This window comes from Prionailurus viverrinus, chromosome D2 (genome assembly GCF_022837055.1).
Source record: "Prionailurus viverrinus isolate Anna chromosome D2, UM_Priviv_1.0, whole genome shotgun sequence".
NCBI lineage: Eukaryota > Metazoa > Chordata > Mammalia > Carnivora > Felidae > Prionailurus > Prionailurus viverrinus.
In genome coordinates this window covers 47,179,139-47,195,859 of record NC_062571.1, presented here as the reverse complement: position 1 = coordinate 47,195,859, position 16,721 = coordinate 47,179,139, and the positions used below count along the sequence as shown (strand labels likewise).

The following is a 16,721-nucleotide window of genomic DNA, read 5'->3' as shown; positions in this document are numbered from 1 at the left end:
ACTCACATATTCCCACCAGGACTTGAGTGTAGATCCCCAAAGCCTCTCTCCAATTCTGTCCCACCTATTATTCCATGCCACCTTGCCAAGGGAAGGGGTGCATAACCGTGAGATTGGTCATCATTGGCCCACTGGTCAGCTGATCTAAAGCTGGGCAGTGTGCTGTGAGAGGCAGGGGACACCAGCCTTACTCAGCTGAACCTTGTATGGGGAAGCCTCCACTGTAGGCAAACCCACGCCCTCCTGCCCTGTAACAGGGTTACAGTGCAGAGCAGGCCCACTGTCCTCCGTGAATAAGCAGAATCAGACTTGGTGCCCCATGTTGGGCTGTGAATGCAATGGCTCCTCAGCGCCCACCGTTCCAGAGAAACCCAGGTTCTTCTAACTGAGGGTGCTTAGCTCGGGCGGCACCGGGTTCTTGCCCTGTCCTTCCCAGGCAGTTTTTAGCCGAGCACAGCAGTGCACAAAGCCTGCTAGGGCCCAGGTCGATCAGATGGCCATCCACATAGAACTTATATTCTTCTCTAGAAAGAGTCCTAAGGCGGGGTAAGGTGTTTGTTTCGACTTTTGTCAATCACTGACAAAATGAATCCAACACAGACTCAGACATCAAATCACCGAATGAGCCCATCAGTGTTCACTGAGTCCCCACTCTATGCAGAGGCATCAGACGGGCCCTTGGGACACATAATAAACAGGATCCTCCCGCCCTAAAACAGGCATGACAAACCGGAAGGATGACTCCTCTACAGATATACAGAAACAACAAAGACTCACACTTTCTTGAAATGCCAAGCGGAATCTGAAATCAAGGCTCCCTAAGCACTTATTCTGGGGTAGGGTGAGGACGGCTCAGCAAGCTAAACCCCCTGAGAAATACCTACCTGTCCCGATCCCTCCAGAGACCAGATACTCTGTGCTGGTTCCCATAACTGTAGACACAGTCGGAATAAACAAACATCTGGAAACAGAAAAGTATCTCAGATCATTGAACCAAAAACCAACTTCTGGCCATGACATCTCCCCTCTGTCCCTCTGCAGGGACCTCACTCTCTCTTACACCATGAGGACAGAAAGCAGCTGATGCTGTTACAAGGGCCCTGGGAAATTAATAAAGTGCATTCCAAGCATAAGGAAACATGTTGTACCCATAGCCTTCCACGGACATGTCAAATTCCACAAATGATGGAGCCAGGGCCGCCTTCTGAGGCTGCAGGTTGCGCGGGGAGGTCATGGAGATGAGGCTGAGTGAAGTCTGAAGGGCAGTGGTTGAGCCCTGGGACGTCCTCGAGGATCTGAGGGCCTGTGTGACTGCTGAGCAAGGGTCGGCCCCCGGGGCAGCTCCTATGGGACCCTCAGCAGTCCCTGCTTCTGCAGCCTGGGACCCTAAGGCAACATGCAAGAGAAGAGACATGTCCCTGTTCAAGCATATCTGCTCTTCTGACAACAGCCTCGATGCTTCTGCCACAGCCCTGAAGGAGGGCTCCACAGTGTCACAGCACTTCCTGACCCCTGTGAAGCAGCTCTCTACTGACTTAGTAACCCTGAACTGCAGCAACACTATGTCCCTCCTCGAAACTTCTTTTCCCTTAATTCCATCATTCCCCACAAACCCCCAGCTTTCCAGCGCACCATTCTCTGTTGCCATCATTGGCTTGCCCCACTGGCCGTCGCTCACTGACACTTTGTCCTGGCTCCCTGAACTCCCCGCTCACAGCAGCCTGTCTGTTTGAAAGCTCTGCTCCCCTCCCCTGATTTCCAGGATCAGCTGAATCTCCATCCATGTTCTTCAATTATGTGATCCACACTCAACCTGCCCATAGCTTTCTATTCTTTAAGCCGGTCCCTAGAGTCAGCAGCCTCCCAGGTACCAGGACTGATACTAGGGGACCCACCCAATGCTTTGGCCTCTTGACCGCCCAACTGTCCACTGAGCTGTGAGCTGTGCAAAAAACCATCACTGGCACCTCCATCCAGGTGCAGCTCTGGGTATTCTAGCATGCACTGTATCATGAAGGAAACCCTATCACTCTTTCCATGATCTGGGACCAAAGGGGCCAAGGGCACGCTCAGCATCACCTGTCTTATATGAGGATGGGGGTCATCCTTTTCCTTCCAGATCTGGCCTTTCTCCAGGGACCACCAATCCTGCTTTTCCTCATTTGCTCCACTGAGCAGCAGGCAATTCCATTTTTTAAATCTGTCTGCTTCCCACCTGTTGTGAAGGCTCCCTTCTAAGGAATGCATATTCTTTTTAATTCCCATTAACCTGTTCCTGTTCTTTCCTCCGTCCTCACCTGAGCCTCCAGAGTCCCCTCCGTGGACACAAGATGAATGGAGGATTTTCGTTGCAGCTGACGGAGGTGGGGGAACTCCAAGACCTAGAAACTGTCTAAGCATCAGACCATGCAAGAGAAACAAAATGAAGACCTTTTTATGAACAGAAGTGTTCTCCAGCTTCATCCGAGCACTTTCCCAAATCTCAGTGCTCCCTGATGCCCTCCTCCACTTTCCTTCTCTCTGTTTGGAAAGCGTTTCCTTAAGCCATGCAAAAACAGAGGGAGACTGGCCCGGCACCCAGACCACAGAGCTGGTGCCTTTAGGTGTCTTTGACCAGCTAGCAGCCTCAAACCGGATTTGGAAGAGAGAAGAAGGAATTTGTCCTACTCCGTTTTGTGTCTGCTCCGTTTGTCTGCTCTGTGCCTCTCCCTCCTGCTCAGCTTTCCAGGCACCAGGTGGCTTCATGGACGGGCTGCCAGCAGGAAGGCTCCCATAGGATACAAGGGAGCACCGCTTCTGTTCCTCTCTCTGTCGGGAGTCTCGGCCACTGCTCGTCACACCAGCCTGGCTCCTACAGCCTCACCCCTTGAGCAGTGAAGCCCTCACAGCCCCCGCCCCTCTCAGTTCCCATAGCTTTGGCATTATCCACTGAGCATCCCCCACCATGCGATTCTGGGTTGTCTGCAGGACCCTCTGAAGGGTCCCCTCTCTCCGAAGACCACAGCTCCACAGGAGGGGCTATGTCTGCTTTGTGGGTCTCTGCACTGCCTGCATGCACCCGGGGTTCCTCCTGGACTCGCGCTGTCCAGTACTGGGAAGGGCCACACCCTGCACAGGGGGGTGCAGGAGGGGGCATGGGGACACCTGTCCCATGTACTCTTACTGTCCACTGGGCCTGAGCACAGCTGCCAGCAGCTCAGCAGTGTTTAATGAGCGGCACATGGTACCTTAACACATCTGGTTCGATGGCTTGGGAGGCAAGTTTTTCAAAAATCCTGATGAGGCCTGAGTGCAAGGGGCTGGTGCTGGTGGTCAGGGCCCTGCGGCAGGAGGCCACGAGGGTCCTAAGCATCCCCGCCTCACACATGACCTGACGGTTCTTCTCCGATTTCACCAGGGACTGGATATGACTGGCCACGGAGCACTGGATCTCCTGGGAAAGCTAAGAGAGCAAAAGCAAACAGTGAGCCCTGGAGGTCAGGACATTTTGTGGGCAACTTTGATGGGCCCCCAACCAGGCCCCAAACTGGTGTGGGGCCAGACGCCTGCACCCACACAGCCTGTTCTAACTGTACTCTATATCGGGGGTTCTCAGATGTGCCCACTTCTCGTGCAATGGGAACCCCAGAGGCTGGTCTGTGGGAGGATGGGGGCCACTGAGGTCAGCTGCCAAAGACATAGAGGCTTAAAACAGAGACTGCGAGCCGGCCAGCAAGAGGCCGCATCTGCCCCAGAGACGCGGTGTCTGCCCCGCGCGATGTTTAAGCAGTTTCTGAATTAATTGCTAACATTTAAACAACCAGAAATTTCACATAAAAGTCCAGACACATGGCTCCTTTCGAAAGGTAGGAAGACCGGGGTCAGACAGGTTTGCAGTCCTGGACAGTGGCTGAGCCTCTGGAGGGTCCCATGCCCCCACAGCCTTCGCTCACAAAGCAGCCCTGTGTTCGAGGTCGTACTCCCGGCACAGAAGGTGCAGTGCCCCGGGGAGGCAGGCTCACAGGCAGTGCCCACGCAGACTGGCTGTGGCCGGACCAGGCCATGCTCAGCGCCCACGCCAGCTCAAGTCGCCACTCCTGCGAGAACTGCTCACCAACGCCTGCCTTCAGCCCCTGATTGTCACTACCCCCTGCCCCCATGTGCCTTCCCACTGTCCTTCGTCCACCTCTCAGACACGGATAGTGGTGCTTTTATCTTACCCTTACTACTTTTCCAGTCCCTTCAGTATCTTTATGTCCCTGAGGCCCACAGAAGAGAGCGCATAGGGTCAGCTCAGTGAATATTTGAGCCAAATACATGGTTTCCGCAATCTTCCTTTCTTTTCTTCGTAAAAATATAAACGCCTGAAATTCCCAGCCCTCTGTAGTGATGCAGACAATCTGGGGTGGGGGTGGAGAGGGAGAAATTCCTCTACAAAAACTTTCGGGGCTGCCCACCCTCTCTTTTACTGTTGTATACGATATTGTCTGAAGTGAGAGGGATACCAGTTAGAACGTAATGGAATTTTCCTGCAGTGGATGCTATGGGAGCCTCCCCCAGACCTCCTTTTCCAGATGAGTGTACCCATCATAGCCATGCCTTCTCTAGAGGGCTGCCCTTCCCCAACTGGGAGCTGCCCTGTCCAGGGGCAATGTGCCCCCCCATATATGTTCACTCATGCATATATACTCAAAAGTGTATGCACACGTGGACACACAGGAGCATCCATGCGTGTGTGTGTGCATGCATGCACATGTATATACATGCCCACAGAGCCATATATATGTTTGTGTACATGCATATGTGCACACGCTCACACACGCACGCATGCAAACACACACACATCCACATACCATGTGCACATGCGTGCACACACACATACGCCAGACTACAGCCGTGAGGTCATGGCTTCTGCCTCGGTGGTGCAGTTCATGCCTGAAAGCCCCGCCCTGTGGGCTCAGGCTGATGCTGGACTTCAGCTAATCCTCACTCAGCTTCTTTCCCTGTATCATCCTGCTTCCTTCACTCCCCTTTCCTTGAATCCCTCCCTTGATGGATCTGATGTACCTGTGCCCCTGCCTTGGGCTCCACTTCTGAGGAACCCTACCTGAGGCCCTAGCATGCTTTATATATTGCACACCCTTGGCCGAGTTTTTGGTCTCAAGAAAGGAGATCTCTGACAACACAGATCATGTCTAGGTTAGTCCACCAGTGTAAAGCCAGGAGGAGTAACCACAAAGGCACTAATTTGAATAATCTCTTTCTAACGATGACTGGCTTCTCCTCCCATCAAGTCACAGACCATCCGATATGTACACCCACTCCCCCCACCATGAAAGCTTTCTTGGAGTCCTTCGCCGCTTGCCCTCCTTCCCCCTCTGCCTCAAACAAGCATTGACGGCTTCTTCAACGTCAGGCTCTGGCTAAATTTCAAGATTAACAAAACACTGTCCCCGCTCTCAAGGCAATCACAGGCTACAGGCAAGACGGGTGAGGGGGACAGTCTGAGTACAGTAAGAAAAGGAGCCGTAGCAGGGGACTTACAGTGGCTGGGTGGGAGCGGTTCCCTGCAGCCCCTCGTGCATTTCGCGGAGCTCTTGGATCCAGAAGGGAATCTGAGCCTGGCATCTACTGTGGGGGCCACAGTTTGCTCTGAGATGAGTATATTTCCTGGGTGTCCAGGATGTGCCAGGCTCTAGTCTAAGCATTTTGACCTGTGTAGATTATATAATCCCCGTGAACAACCCTATGATGGAGGTACTATTACTCTCCCCATTTTATAGATGAGGAAACTGAGCCCAGAGAAGTTCATTGTCCAGGCCGCATGGTAAGGCAGGGCCTGGCTTTGATCCCAGACCCCATGCTCAGGATCACCTCACTTCCCATCTCCTCCTCACGTGTGCAGCGATTTGGGAACACCCTGCCCACAGTGATCAAGACTATGTTTGTATCACTAAGGGACTGAAATTAATAAGATGGCATTCTTCCACAGGCCTCAGACACCGCTTAGTAGCATATATGTTTCAAGGATTAAACTGTATTTGGGACACATATTTACACTGTTAATCATCAGTTCTTAGATTTAAAAAAAAAAAATGAAGGGGTCACACAGCTCACCCTCTACCTTCCTCTCTTCCTTCCAGGAGCACATCGCTAGAGCTCCTGCCACAGACTGATGGCATTTAGTGAAATTTCTGTCTTTACCCTATCTTCAGTAATACTTCCAACTTAAAATTTTAGGCCATTTTCATTTTAGCTTAAAATTTAAACTACATTAGAATGTTTTTTCAGGGGGATTGCTCCCAGGCAAGATTTTGTCACTCTGAAATGAAGTGTCATCCTGTTGCCAACATTACTGCTGCCAAAGGAAGATCTCATCATTGGGGGAAGATGGTGTCCGTAATGGACTGGATGCCTGTGTCCCCAGAATCCATATGTTGAGCCCTAATTTCCAATATGATGTATTTGGAGGTGGGGCCTTTGGGAAGTGATTAGGTCACCAGGGTGGAGCCCTCATGAATGGGATTCATGCTTTTATAAAAGGGACCCGGGAGAGCCTTCTTGTCCCTTGTGCCATATAAGGACACAGTAAGAACAGGGCCATCCATGAGGAAGTGAGCCCCCACCAGACACTGAATCTGCCAGCGCCGTGCTTTTGGACTTCTGGCTCCAGAACTATGAGAGAAATAAATTCTTGTTGTTTATAAGCCACCCCGTCTATGGTATTTTCTTATAGCAGCCTGAATGGACTGAGACAACCCCTTCCCTGTCACTGCAGTATTAACACAGCCGGCGTAAACTGGGAGAGGCAATGTGTAGCCCAAAAGGGACCAGAGACAGAAGGGAGAAATGCCAAAACTCATTTGTGCTAAATAATTCCATCACTTTCACTTTGAGGAGCTCCTCCTCGTGGAAATCTGCCCAACCTCCTTAACTCCCTTCCCCAGACCTTTCCTCTGCAATTTTCAGTGTCTCTCCCTGCATCCCACAGGGTGTGCACCTCGGCCTTCCCTCTTCTCCGTTCCTCTCGGAACCAAAAGGGAGCCTCCACCCCCTTGCCTTGAAGTTTCCTTCTCCCAGAATCTGGATTATTTGGTATCTGTAGTCTTTTAATTTGGGGTGAAAGTTGGGGAGACTGTCCGTATGAAGCAAGATGTAAAAATACCTCGCAGTGTATTATTAATAATAATTCTTATTAATAAGAATTAAAAATAAAGGTCTACAATCTCCAGTTTTATTACCAGCACTTCACTTATTGCTTCAGGGACTTTTGGCTTTCTTTTGTTGTTGTTGTTTGCTTTTTTTCTTCTTTATCCACCAGAGAAAAGCTACTTAAAATCTAAATACGCAAAAAAGGAAAAACAGAAAGAAAGAAAGAGAGAGAGAGAAGGAAGGAAGGAAGGAAGGAAGGAAGGAAGGAAGAAAGAAAGAAAGAAAGAAAGAAAGAAAGAAAGAAAGAAAGAAAGAAAGAAAGAAAGACACGGAAGTTTTCGAAAGGGAGAAATGCTGATCTTGTCTAATGATGCCACAAGTTTACTCCAAAATTGCTCAATACCCCATAATGGAGGAGGGAAAATTGATCGTCCTCATTATCACTGCAGCTCTGTCAATAACAATATTGCCTTGTTTTGAATAAAATGTGCTGGTTTTTTTCAATGTTGGTTCCAGTAAAAATGGGGTTTTAGTGAAAATATGAGCAGTAGCAGGAAGCCAGTCTGGTTTCTCCCCCTCCAAATGGATTGATTTTCCTAACACATTATTTCCAATGGAGGCTAGGGGGTGGTGGTTCAATTAGGACTCCATGGTGGCTGCGCAGGGTCACCAGGCTGGCTGGCAGGCTGGACCCCCAAGGTAAATTATCACAGAGCAATTTGTGGGACAGCCTTTAGGAGTGTTTTACTTTATCCATTTAACAGTCAAGCCTTCAAGTCTACCCTTGTCTAGCTGTGGATGTTCACTCTTCTTCATCTCTCTCTCTCTCCCTTTCTCTCCTGGTCCAGATTAATAAGGTCCCAGAGCCCAAGGAGGGCTGGGTCCTGGTGGGGTGGGTTTCTCCGAGGCTTTGGGCACATCAGTCCATGGTGTATCCTGACGTAGATGTAAAAGCCATCAGATGACCACACGTGCTTCCCCCGGACACTTGAAAGAACAGGGAGTTCTACTGAACTACTCAAATTGGGATTGGTTGCTTATTCCAATTTGGTTGAAATGTTCTTTGATGATTTTGGAAAAGACATGATCTAATTTAAGTGACCTCAGCTCTTCAGAGATATCACAGGTAAGTAGGGCCCACAGATGGGTTTCATTTGACAAGCTGTTATCTTTGCTTACTTAGAATTAGTTCTTTCTATATATGGGTATAAACTTTCCCTTTCGCCACAGCCTGATAGATTCATTTGTGGTGTCCACGTGACCCTATATGTGTGGGAGTTTGTGGTCCTGGCTTATGTGTAAGAAGCCCAAGTACCACCAAAATCAGTAGAAACCATGTCTGAAGGCACTTTCATTGATCCACTTGAACAGATATGCAACTAAGACCTAAATGCATACGGGTGCCTGCTCCAAGCCTTCTGCTTCTTTCATAAATTACATGCATGTGATGGCTAATGCCACCTGGTAACAGAAGCCCAGGATCTTCTATTTATAAGGGATTTGTCTCTCTCCAACTTTACTGCATCCTCCCCTTTGGTATACCCCATCTCCAGGCCTAGTATAGTCTCTCCCTTTGCCAAATGTGCACACCAGTTTCGACTGACGCCCGAAGCTGGGAATGCCCTTTGTACCCCCATCCCATTGCCGAGTTCCTAGTTATCATTCAAGAGACAATTCACACGTTCTCACATCTAAGAAATCTTTTCAGGTTTTCCCAAACAGCACTGTCCATACCTCAATCCTATTACTACACTCTGGGGTGCCTGGCTGCCTCAGTCAGTTAAGCGTACAACTTCAGCTCAGGTCATGATCTTGCAGTCTGTAGGTTCGAGTCCCCACATGGGGCTCTGTGCTGGCAGCTCAGAGCCTGGAGCCTGCTTCAGATTCTGTGTCTCCCCCCTCTCTCTGCCCCTTGCCCACTCACTCTTGTCTCTCTCTCTCTCTCTCTCTCAAAAATAAATTTAAATTTTTTAAATAAATAAATAATAAATAAACAAATGCTACACTCTGATGGCTCTCTCAGTAGACAGATGATAGATGATAGACAGATCACTTTCTACCACTCCCAGTCTCCACCACACTGTGAACTACTGCCTGAGATAATGACCCTTCACCCTTGTTGCCCTAGCACCTGTCTCTGCATCAACTGCAATAGCTTCCCAGTTAGTGCAAGCACAAGGGCTCAAGGTGTTCTAGAAAACAGGAGGTGCACCTAACCCAGAGGGCTAAGAGTGGTCAGAAAAGATGATGTGCCAGCTAAGCGTTGAAAGACAATGAAGACAGAGCCGGGCTAGCAGGGAAAATGGTCTTTCTGGGAGAGGCAACAGCATGTGCAAAAAATCAAGGGGTGAAAGTGGAAATGGCCTTTCAGGGAAAGGCTGGCAATCACAGCCAGTCGTCAGCCGGGCTGACTCATCCCCAGCACCCAATGCCCTCCCCCACGATGAGTCTGTGGTCAGCCGTGAGAACATCGCCAGGGAAACCAGCCTGTAAACATCCATCCAGGAGGCTGCCTGCACAGCCTGGAACCTGAACCATCCGTGGAGAGTTGCCATCCCCTTGGACACACATGCCCTCACTGCATGAGAGCTAGATCAAGTGAGCAGTGGAGCCCAATGCAGGGCTGCAGGAGGCCCAACACCACCCTCATCCAGAACCCTTCCTGCTGATGGCCAGGCCTTCCCTGCAGGCTTCCTTCCCCCAAGAAGAGGAGGCATAAACTTACCCTGAGTGTCTCTGGTGCTTTAGCCAAAGTCAAGTGTTGACATGACTTTGTTAAGAGATATTGTTAAAGCAGATTTTTTGTTGTTGCTAACAGATTACCATCCACGATCGTCTGGAGGAGATTCCCGGAACAAGGCTGTAGAGTACACAGTCTTTTGTAGAGATGAGGGATTTATTCACAAGCAAACTGTGGCCCAAGGCCTGGCGTGTTGTTTCTGACCTTCCAGACAGACATTCGCCTCCATCACCTTCTAGGCACAGGGCAACAAAATCTACCCACAGCTAGGTTCTCATGCTGATTTGACACTGACTAATGAGTGAACTTGGGCTAGCTCCTTATTTTCCCTAGGCCTCAGTTCCTTAGCTTTAAAATGAGAATCACGAAAATATGTGCCACCCTAGTGTGTTGTTGTGGGAGTCAATAGAACACTTCCTGTGAAAGTGCTTTTTCTTATAGGATGCAGGTGTTTTCAGGATACTAACCCTTCTTGGTTGTGGTCTTCTCCTCTAATGGCGGTAGGATTCCTTCCAACCAAGTGTCTGGCTTTCAAGGCCACCGTGAATTGTACCAGCTCACTCTAAGAGCAAGAGTATACACCTACCATGTTCGCAGGTTCCATGGCTAGTGATGAGAGCTAACGTCACTGCCCACTCACTATTTGAAGGCTCACCCTTCTAAGTGCTTTCATGTACTGGCTCATTTAATTCTCAAACGCCATGAGCTAGTTGCTATTATTACCCCATCTTACAGATGAGGGAACTGAGGCCAGAGAGATTATAGCTTGCTGAGATTACATGGGGGAGGCACAGGAATCCAAACCAGAAGTTCAGCTCCAGAGGCCACTTTATCACCGTAATCGCTGCCTCTCGGGCCCCCAGGTATTGAAGCTTGCAGAGTACTGGCTAGCTCTGGGTTTTTGAGGCAAAACCGATCGACACTGGCGACTCTATGGGTTGGGCAGTGGGTACCTATCCCATCCTGTCTTAGGCCAACCTCTCAAAACTTACAGGAAAAACTAAGTGCTCATGGCTCTGCTCCACACGGGGATCATCTGAATTTAGTAAGTGGTACACAGTAATTTGACCATTTCTGCCATCTTGAGAAGCCAGGTGGGAGTCTCACATATATGTAACTCACCAACAGCCACATTTCTGAGCCACTTGGAATCCCCAGGGCAGATTAGCTCATTACCTCCACAGCTGCCCAGCCAGTCTGGGCAAGTTTGTCCTTTTATTAAGCACAAATAATTGGCTGCTTGATCTTTGTGTGTGCATTCTACTGTTCTACCAACAATTGACCGACAAGTATCTGCCCAGGTCTCATTTCCCCAATGTCTTTCTCTCTCAGCTACCCACCCGGAGATCTGTTCACTATTCCTTGCATGACTAAGGAGGTTTTTCGGATCCCTTGCCATCCTGACTTCTCACCTCTGGACAAACAGAGGTGCAGCATGTTAAGGGGTCATGGGACTACCACCTCCCTCAAATTGGGCACTATAGTTCTATAAATATAGCAAGAAGTAGAATTCACCATAGCAGTATCCTCACTCACTTGGGACAATTACTGACCTTGCACCAAACCCCCTAGGACTCTCTCACGTATTCTGTTCCTTCCCCACCCAGTGGATATGTGCATTCAGACATGAGCACAGGCCTGATCATCTCTGCTGAATTTTGAGTCAATGGGATTCTGATCCGTTACTCAGGCTGGCAGAAACCTTCACAGCCCCATTTCGTCATCCAGTGGGTAACTCCTCCTCCCAGTTTTATGCTATCCGCCATTTGAGCTTCACCCAGGTCATAGACCAAATGCAAAACAGGCAGAAGAAAGAACTCAGCCTTTTGATTCCTAAGTAGACTGTAACATGTAGTTCAACATCAATTCTCTGTTATTAATTTCACAATAGTAAAATGCCAGTTGGAAATATACCTAAAATGCATTATCTTCCATTTACTCTTTCCAAATTTCTTGTATGCCATGACTCAGAGTCCTAGGAATACAGACTGCCAAAGCTAGAAGGGAAGGGTGTGGGGGTACAATGGAGCCAGTGTCTGATGAGCAGATACTGTGTGCCAAGTACTATGCTAAGTACTTTACAACTACACTCTCCACTACTTTTCCCAATGGGGAAATATTATAAGGGGACACTGAGACTTGAAGATACATCAGTTTCCTATGGTCACATAGCTAATGAGTGTCAGAACTGGCACTCCACCCAGGTCTTACTCCAAAGCCTATGATTTTAACAGTGTCATGCATTCATCATAAGGAAGGGAATTTAAATCTCTTAAGGGTCCTCAACTGATGGTGTATAAAAGTGTTTTATTTGGTGGGCACAGTTTGGCTTTCCTCCTGTTTTACTGCCCCTTAGTTACGTGGAAGTGCCTTTAGGCAAGACAAGAACCCTTTCCTAGAGCCACAGGCCTCAACACTTCCTATTATGTATACCTACTCATTTCCTTTACCTCCCTGGTCCTAAGACATTGAGTTTGCAACCCCTGTGATCTAGGCCAGATCTGAGTAACTGAAACTGAGATGTGGAGACAGGAAGTAGCCTACATGAGTCGTGGAACTAATGATGGTAGAAAGGACTAGAAGCGAGGTTACCTGACAATTGGGCCAGAGGTCTTCCCATCTAACTTTAACTTCTACTCCATCATCCTACATTCCTTGTGTCTTGCTTTTGATCCTCTTTGTCATTATGTGAGATTGTGTCTATTTGCTCTATTTAAGAGGTTCCCCTAAAAAGAAAACTGGATTTTGACCAGGATTGAGATTTTTCTCATTTAGAAACAATAGAAACCGGGGGCTTTGGGGGTTCAGTAGGAAAGAGCATAGGTTACCCAAAATTCAACATATTTGGAATTTCTGATGTGTCACAATTTAACAAAATGAGACTCCTACTTTACCCATTTCCTTGTTGGAGGAAATGGCTCTTTTAAAATAGCCTGCTCTTACACAACGCTACCCAGGGCTACTAACGCTGTCAATATTTTAGTTATTTGAAACCCATATGATTAGTTCAATGTGTTTGAAATGCAGGCTAATTCCAGAAAATGGCACGCTTTTCCAAATTAAGGTACAAAGAGTTGATAGACAAATGCAGCCCTGAGCCTGATCTTTTTTTCTGTCCCATCAGACTGCCTAGGACTTTTCCAGGGCGGTAGAATCTGGAACGCACCCAACAGTGACTTGCGGTACTGACCAACTGTAGACCACGGTCTCCCTAATACCCAGGTCTGATCATGTTGTTGCTTTCCAATAGCCTCCCGTGGTTACCAAGTCCACGCAGGAAAGGCCACTCAGCACAGAGGCTGGAGGTCCAGGAGCCTGGCATCACAGACGTCTGCCACCTAGCAACCATGTTAAATCTGTCACTCAATTTCTACAAGTTTCAAGTCCTCATCGGCAAAGTGGGAACGTTGATATCCACCTTGCAGGGGTCTTATAAAGATAAAATGCTTGTAGAGTTTCTGGCCACTAAAAGCAGTAGTTTCACCACTTAGCAAGTGCTTCCCATGCTGTGGTGTATGTTCTGCTCACTGTGCTGAGCGCTCACGCACTGCGTCATTTAATCGTCAACAATAATGCCATAAGGAAGATATTATTATCCCCCACGCTACAGCCAAGAAAGTTAAGGGTCCCAGAGGTTAAGTCATTTCCCACAGCTGTGTGACTGTTCAGGGGCAGCGCTGAGATCTGAAACCCTGCTGTCTTCAAAGCTTGAAATCTACTCTCATACAGTAGGTGTTCACTAAAGAGTGTGGTGCAGGTGGTGATGATGATGGTGATGGTGATGATGATGATGATGATGATGATGATGATGATGGATGGTAACCCAATACAATTCAATTCTGACACGGGGCTCGAACTCATGAAGGGTAAGATCATGACCTGAACGGAAGTGGGTTGCTTAACCAACTGAGCCACCCAGGCGCCATTTCTTTAAAGCCTGGCTCCAGATTCCAGCCATATCCCCAGCTCTCTGTGGCTTTCCCTCCCCTCTGTCCCAAGGCCCGGTGGGCAAACCTTTGTTATAGTCATGAGAGTGTGGTCTTGCTGTCTTCTACACTCCTCTTCCTAGCCACCCTCGACTCAGAGTGTGAGCTCCCGTGACATTCATCTCTGAATCCCCAGCAGCATCTAGAAGGTGTGAGTAATTATTCACAGTCACACGTACATCCCATTGGCTGCTCTGTCACAATCTGAGTTCCACCTCTGTGAAACTGGATCTGGCTTCCCACCCTCTGAGTTACACTTAGGAGCACAAGCAAATGCCCCCCACTAGTCGCTGCAGAAGGCAGTCCTGATGAAAGCAGAGTGATGCTGGGGACCAGAGAGCCCTTGCAGGACCGGTCACAGTTCTGGCCCACAGCCACATCCCTACAACGAGACCCTTAAGGCTGCTGAGCATCTAGAAAGGGAAAACGTCGTCTTGCCAATTTGTTGCTTCTTTCTGAGGCCAACTCAACCCCCAGAGAACTGAGCTGGACTCCATGTCTGCCTTGTGCTTAGGACAGCAACAGTCACAGCTGAATTCCCCCAGTCCAATTTTAACACTGGTAATGACACAGGAGGCCAAAAAAAAAAAAAAAAAAAAAAAAAACCCAACTGGATTATCTTTCCAAGAGCAGTTCATGGTGCTAACATTTTGGAGGGTCGGGGGAAAGACACCTCTTGGTTGTGAGCAAAACAATTTTCCTGCGGCCATGATTAGAAATAAATCAGGGGCGCCTGGGTGGCTCAGTTGGTTGAGCGTCCGACTTCGGCTCAGGTCATGATCTCGCAGTTTTGTGGGTTTGAGTACTGCGTCGGGCTCTGTGCTGACAGCTCAGAGCCTGGAGCCTGCTTTGGATTCTCTGTCTCCTCCTCCCTCTGCCCCTCCCATGCTCATGCTTTGTCTCTCTCTGTTTCTCAATAATAAATAAACGTTAAGAAAAAAAATTAAAAAAAAAAAAGAAATAAATCAGATACCCCATATGTGTAGTTATTTAAGCTATCACCCCTGAAACGACATCTGTGCCTTGGAAAGCCATCAGTTTCTCACCCATGAGGTAGGAAGATCATCTGAGGAGGGTGGCTACACGTGTAATGCTGGGAACAATCAGGCCCACCTAAAGGGAGAGGGGGATCTCACATTCCATCCTCTTAGTAACACTGCCATCTACTGCACTTTCCTGCACCAAAGATGCAGTCCTGCAGCCCTTTCTGTTCCGGCTTTTTCCTGTGTGGTCTCGTTTCTCATTTGATTTGCTCTTCTATTGATTGTTATGAGGTTTCCCACCCCCCCCCTTCCAGAAATTAATTACTGTAATTATTCAACTTTTAATAGCTGCTGATTTGGCATCTGCAGCAAATATTTGAGAAAACGCGCTACTACATTTCATTTGCATGTTTGAGACAGTGAGGGAGAATTAGACTTCTCCTTAAATTACTTATTGTGACTTGACTGGAGACAAAGAATCCTAACAAATGGAGTTCTCATTTGCATACTTAATATGTCCGATTGCCATCACAGAGGAGTGGAGTCCCACTCCATGCACTAATGTGACAACTCACAGAGTAGATCTGAAACTCAGGTCCATCCACACAATTTCCATGCCCTAGGAGATGAGAGATAGGCCACTTTCTGTTCTGTCTCACGTCACGGGTCATCACTGTGGTGGAGTTTCGCACAACACACCCACCAGCAACCGCCTGACTGCTAAGGCCACTCGTACCGCTGGCTTGGTTGTTCTCATTGCAAGCACATTGCATGGTTGGAAATATAGCTGAGGAAGCCAGACATCCTCACAATGAGGCTATTGCACCTGGAAAAATGTATGAGGCTAAGAATGCATGATCCTACACTCTGCCAAAGCTTCAAAGAGTGAGAGACCCATTCATCAAGCACTTCTTGACTTGGGGCCTGGGAGTGAGTTCCAGACCTCTCCTCACCAGCCCCATGACCACAGAACTTTCTTGAGTCTCAAGCACTTGCAAAATGGGGATATTCTAGAGTACTGGAATGAGCTGTTACGAATATTGATGAAATAACATGCCTAGCATAGAGATAGCCCCTGAGTGTCTATTAGTTTCCAAAATGCTCCAAAATGGCCTTCCAAAACGAGGCAGGGCAATCTTGAATGCCAAGGTAAAGAAAGCAAAGTCCCACACTTGAGACAACTAAGTGGTTAGACGACATTTAAAGAATTAAAGGACATTTTATTTAGGGGTCGAATATTTTTATCTACCAGTTAATGCTTAAGGCAAGTAGGCACTGGTCTTAAAAGATAACCCCTAACAATTCCTTCTGTCCTATATATATGCATGCAACCCCTCACGTCAGTAAGGGAGGCATATGGCCCTTCCCACAGAGTCTAAGCTGAACCTATGACTCACTTTGACCAGTAGACCAATGCTGTGGAAGCCAGGCTGCCTTGTTCAAGGCCTAAGCCTTTGGAAGGGCAGGCAGCTTCTGCTCTTGTGCCTTTGGGGTCTCTGAGCTACTATGTGGCCGGTTGGAGGGTCCACTTGGAAGGGCACAGGGAGGCCAGATGGCGAAGGCTCCATGGAGGAGAACCCAGGATCTTATGAGCAGCTCAAACCAAGGCCCCAGACATGTGACCCAGCCCGGGAACCCCCTGCCATCAGAACCAGCTTTGCGAGGCACGGGTTGCATGAGTAAAGAAGACATCTTAAATGGTCCATCTCACCGACTACCATGTGGCACAGAGAGGAGCTGTCCCTGCCGTGCCCGTCTAAATTCCTACCCCACACGTACCATGAGAAGGAATGACATGGTTTGTTAACTCGGCAGTAGTTTGTTACACAGCAACAGATAACTAAAGAAACAATCAGACCCATCTTATCCCAGCCTGCTGCT

The 16,721-nt window shown here is 48.4% G+C and overlaps 1 protein-coding gene across 11 annotated transcripts in view; it reads right to left on the bottom strand.

Moving 5' to 3' along the window:
* The window catches only part of WDFY4 (WDFY family member 4), a 291,014-nt gene that overhangs the window by 196,204 nt on the left and 78,089 nt on the right, over positions 1 to 16,721 (bottom strand). For 10 of the 11 annotated variants that reach the window (XR_007145178.1, XR_007145179.1, XR_007145177.1 and 7 more), the window contains 4 exons: positions 3,228 to 3,442; positions 2,298 to 2,392; positions 1,149 to 1,386; positions 885 to 961 (listed from right to left, as the gene is read on the bottom strand). Coding sequence is in view for 7 of the 11 variants with exons in the window: in XM_047824339.1 (XP_047680295.1) it covers positions 885 to 961; positions 1,149 to 1,386; positions 2,298 to 2,392; positions 3,228 to 3,442 (625 nt within the window). In the remaining 4 variants the exon portion in view is untranslated. Of the gene's footprint in view, positions 1 to 884; positions 962 to 1,148; positions 1,387 to 2,297; positions 2,393 to 3,227; positions 3,443 to 16,721 lie in introns of those variants that run through there. The other variant, XR_007145180.1, reaches the window with a different exon arrangement.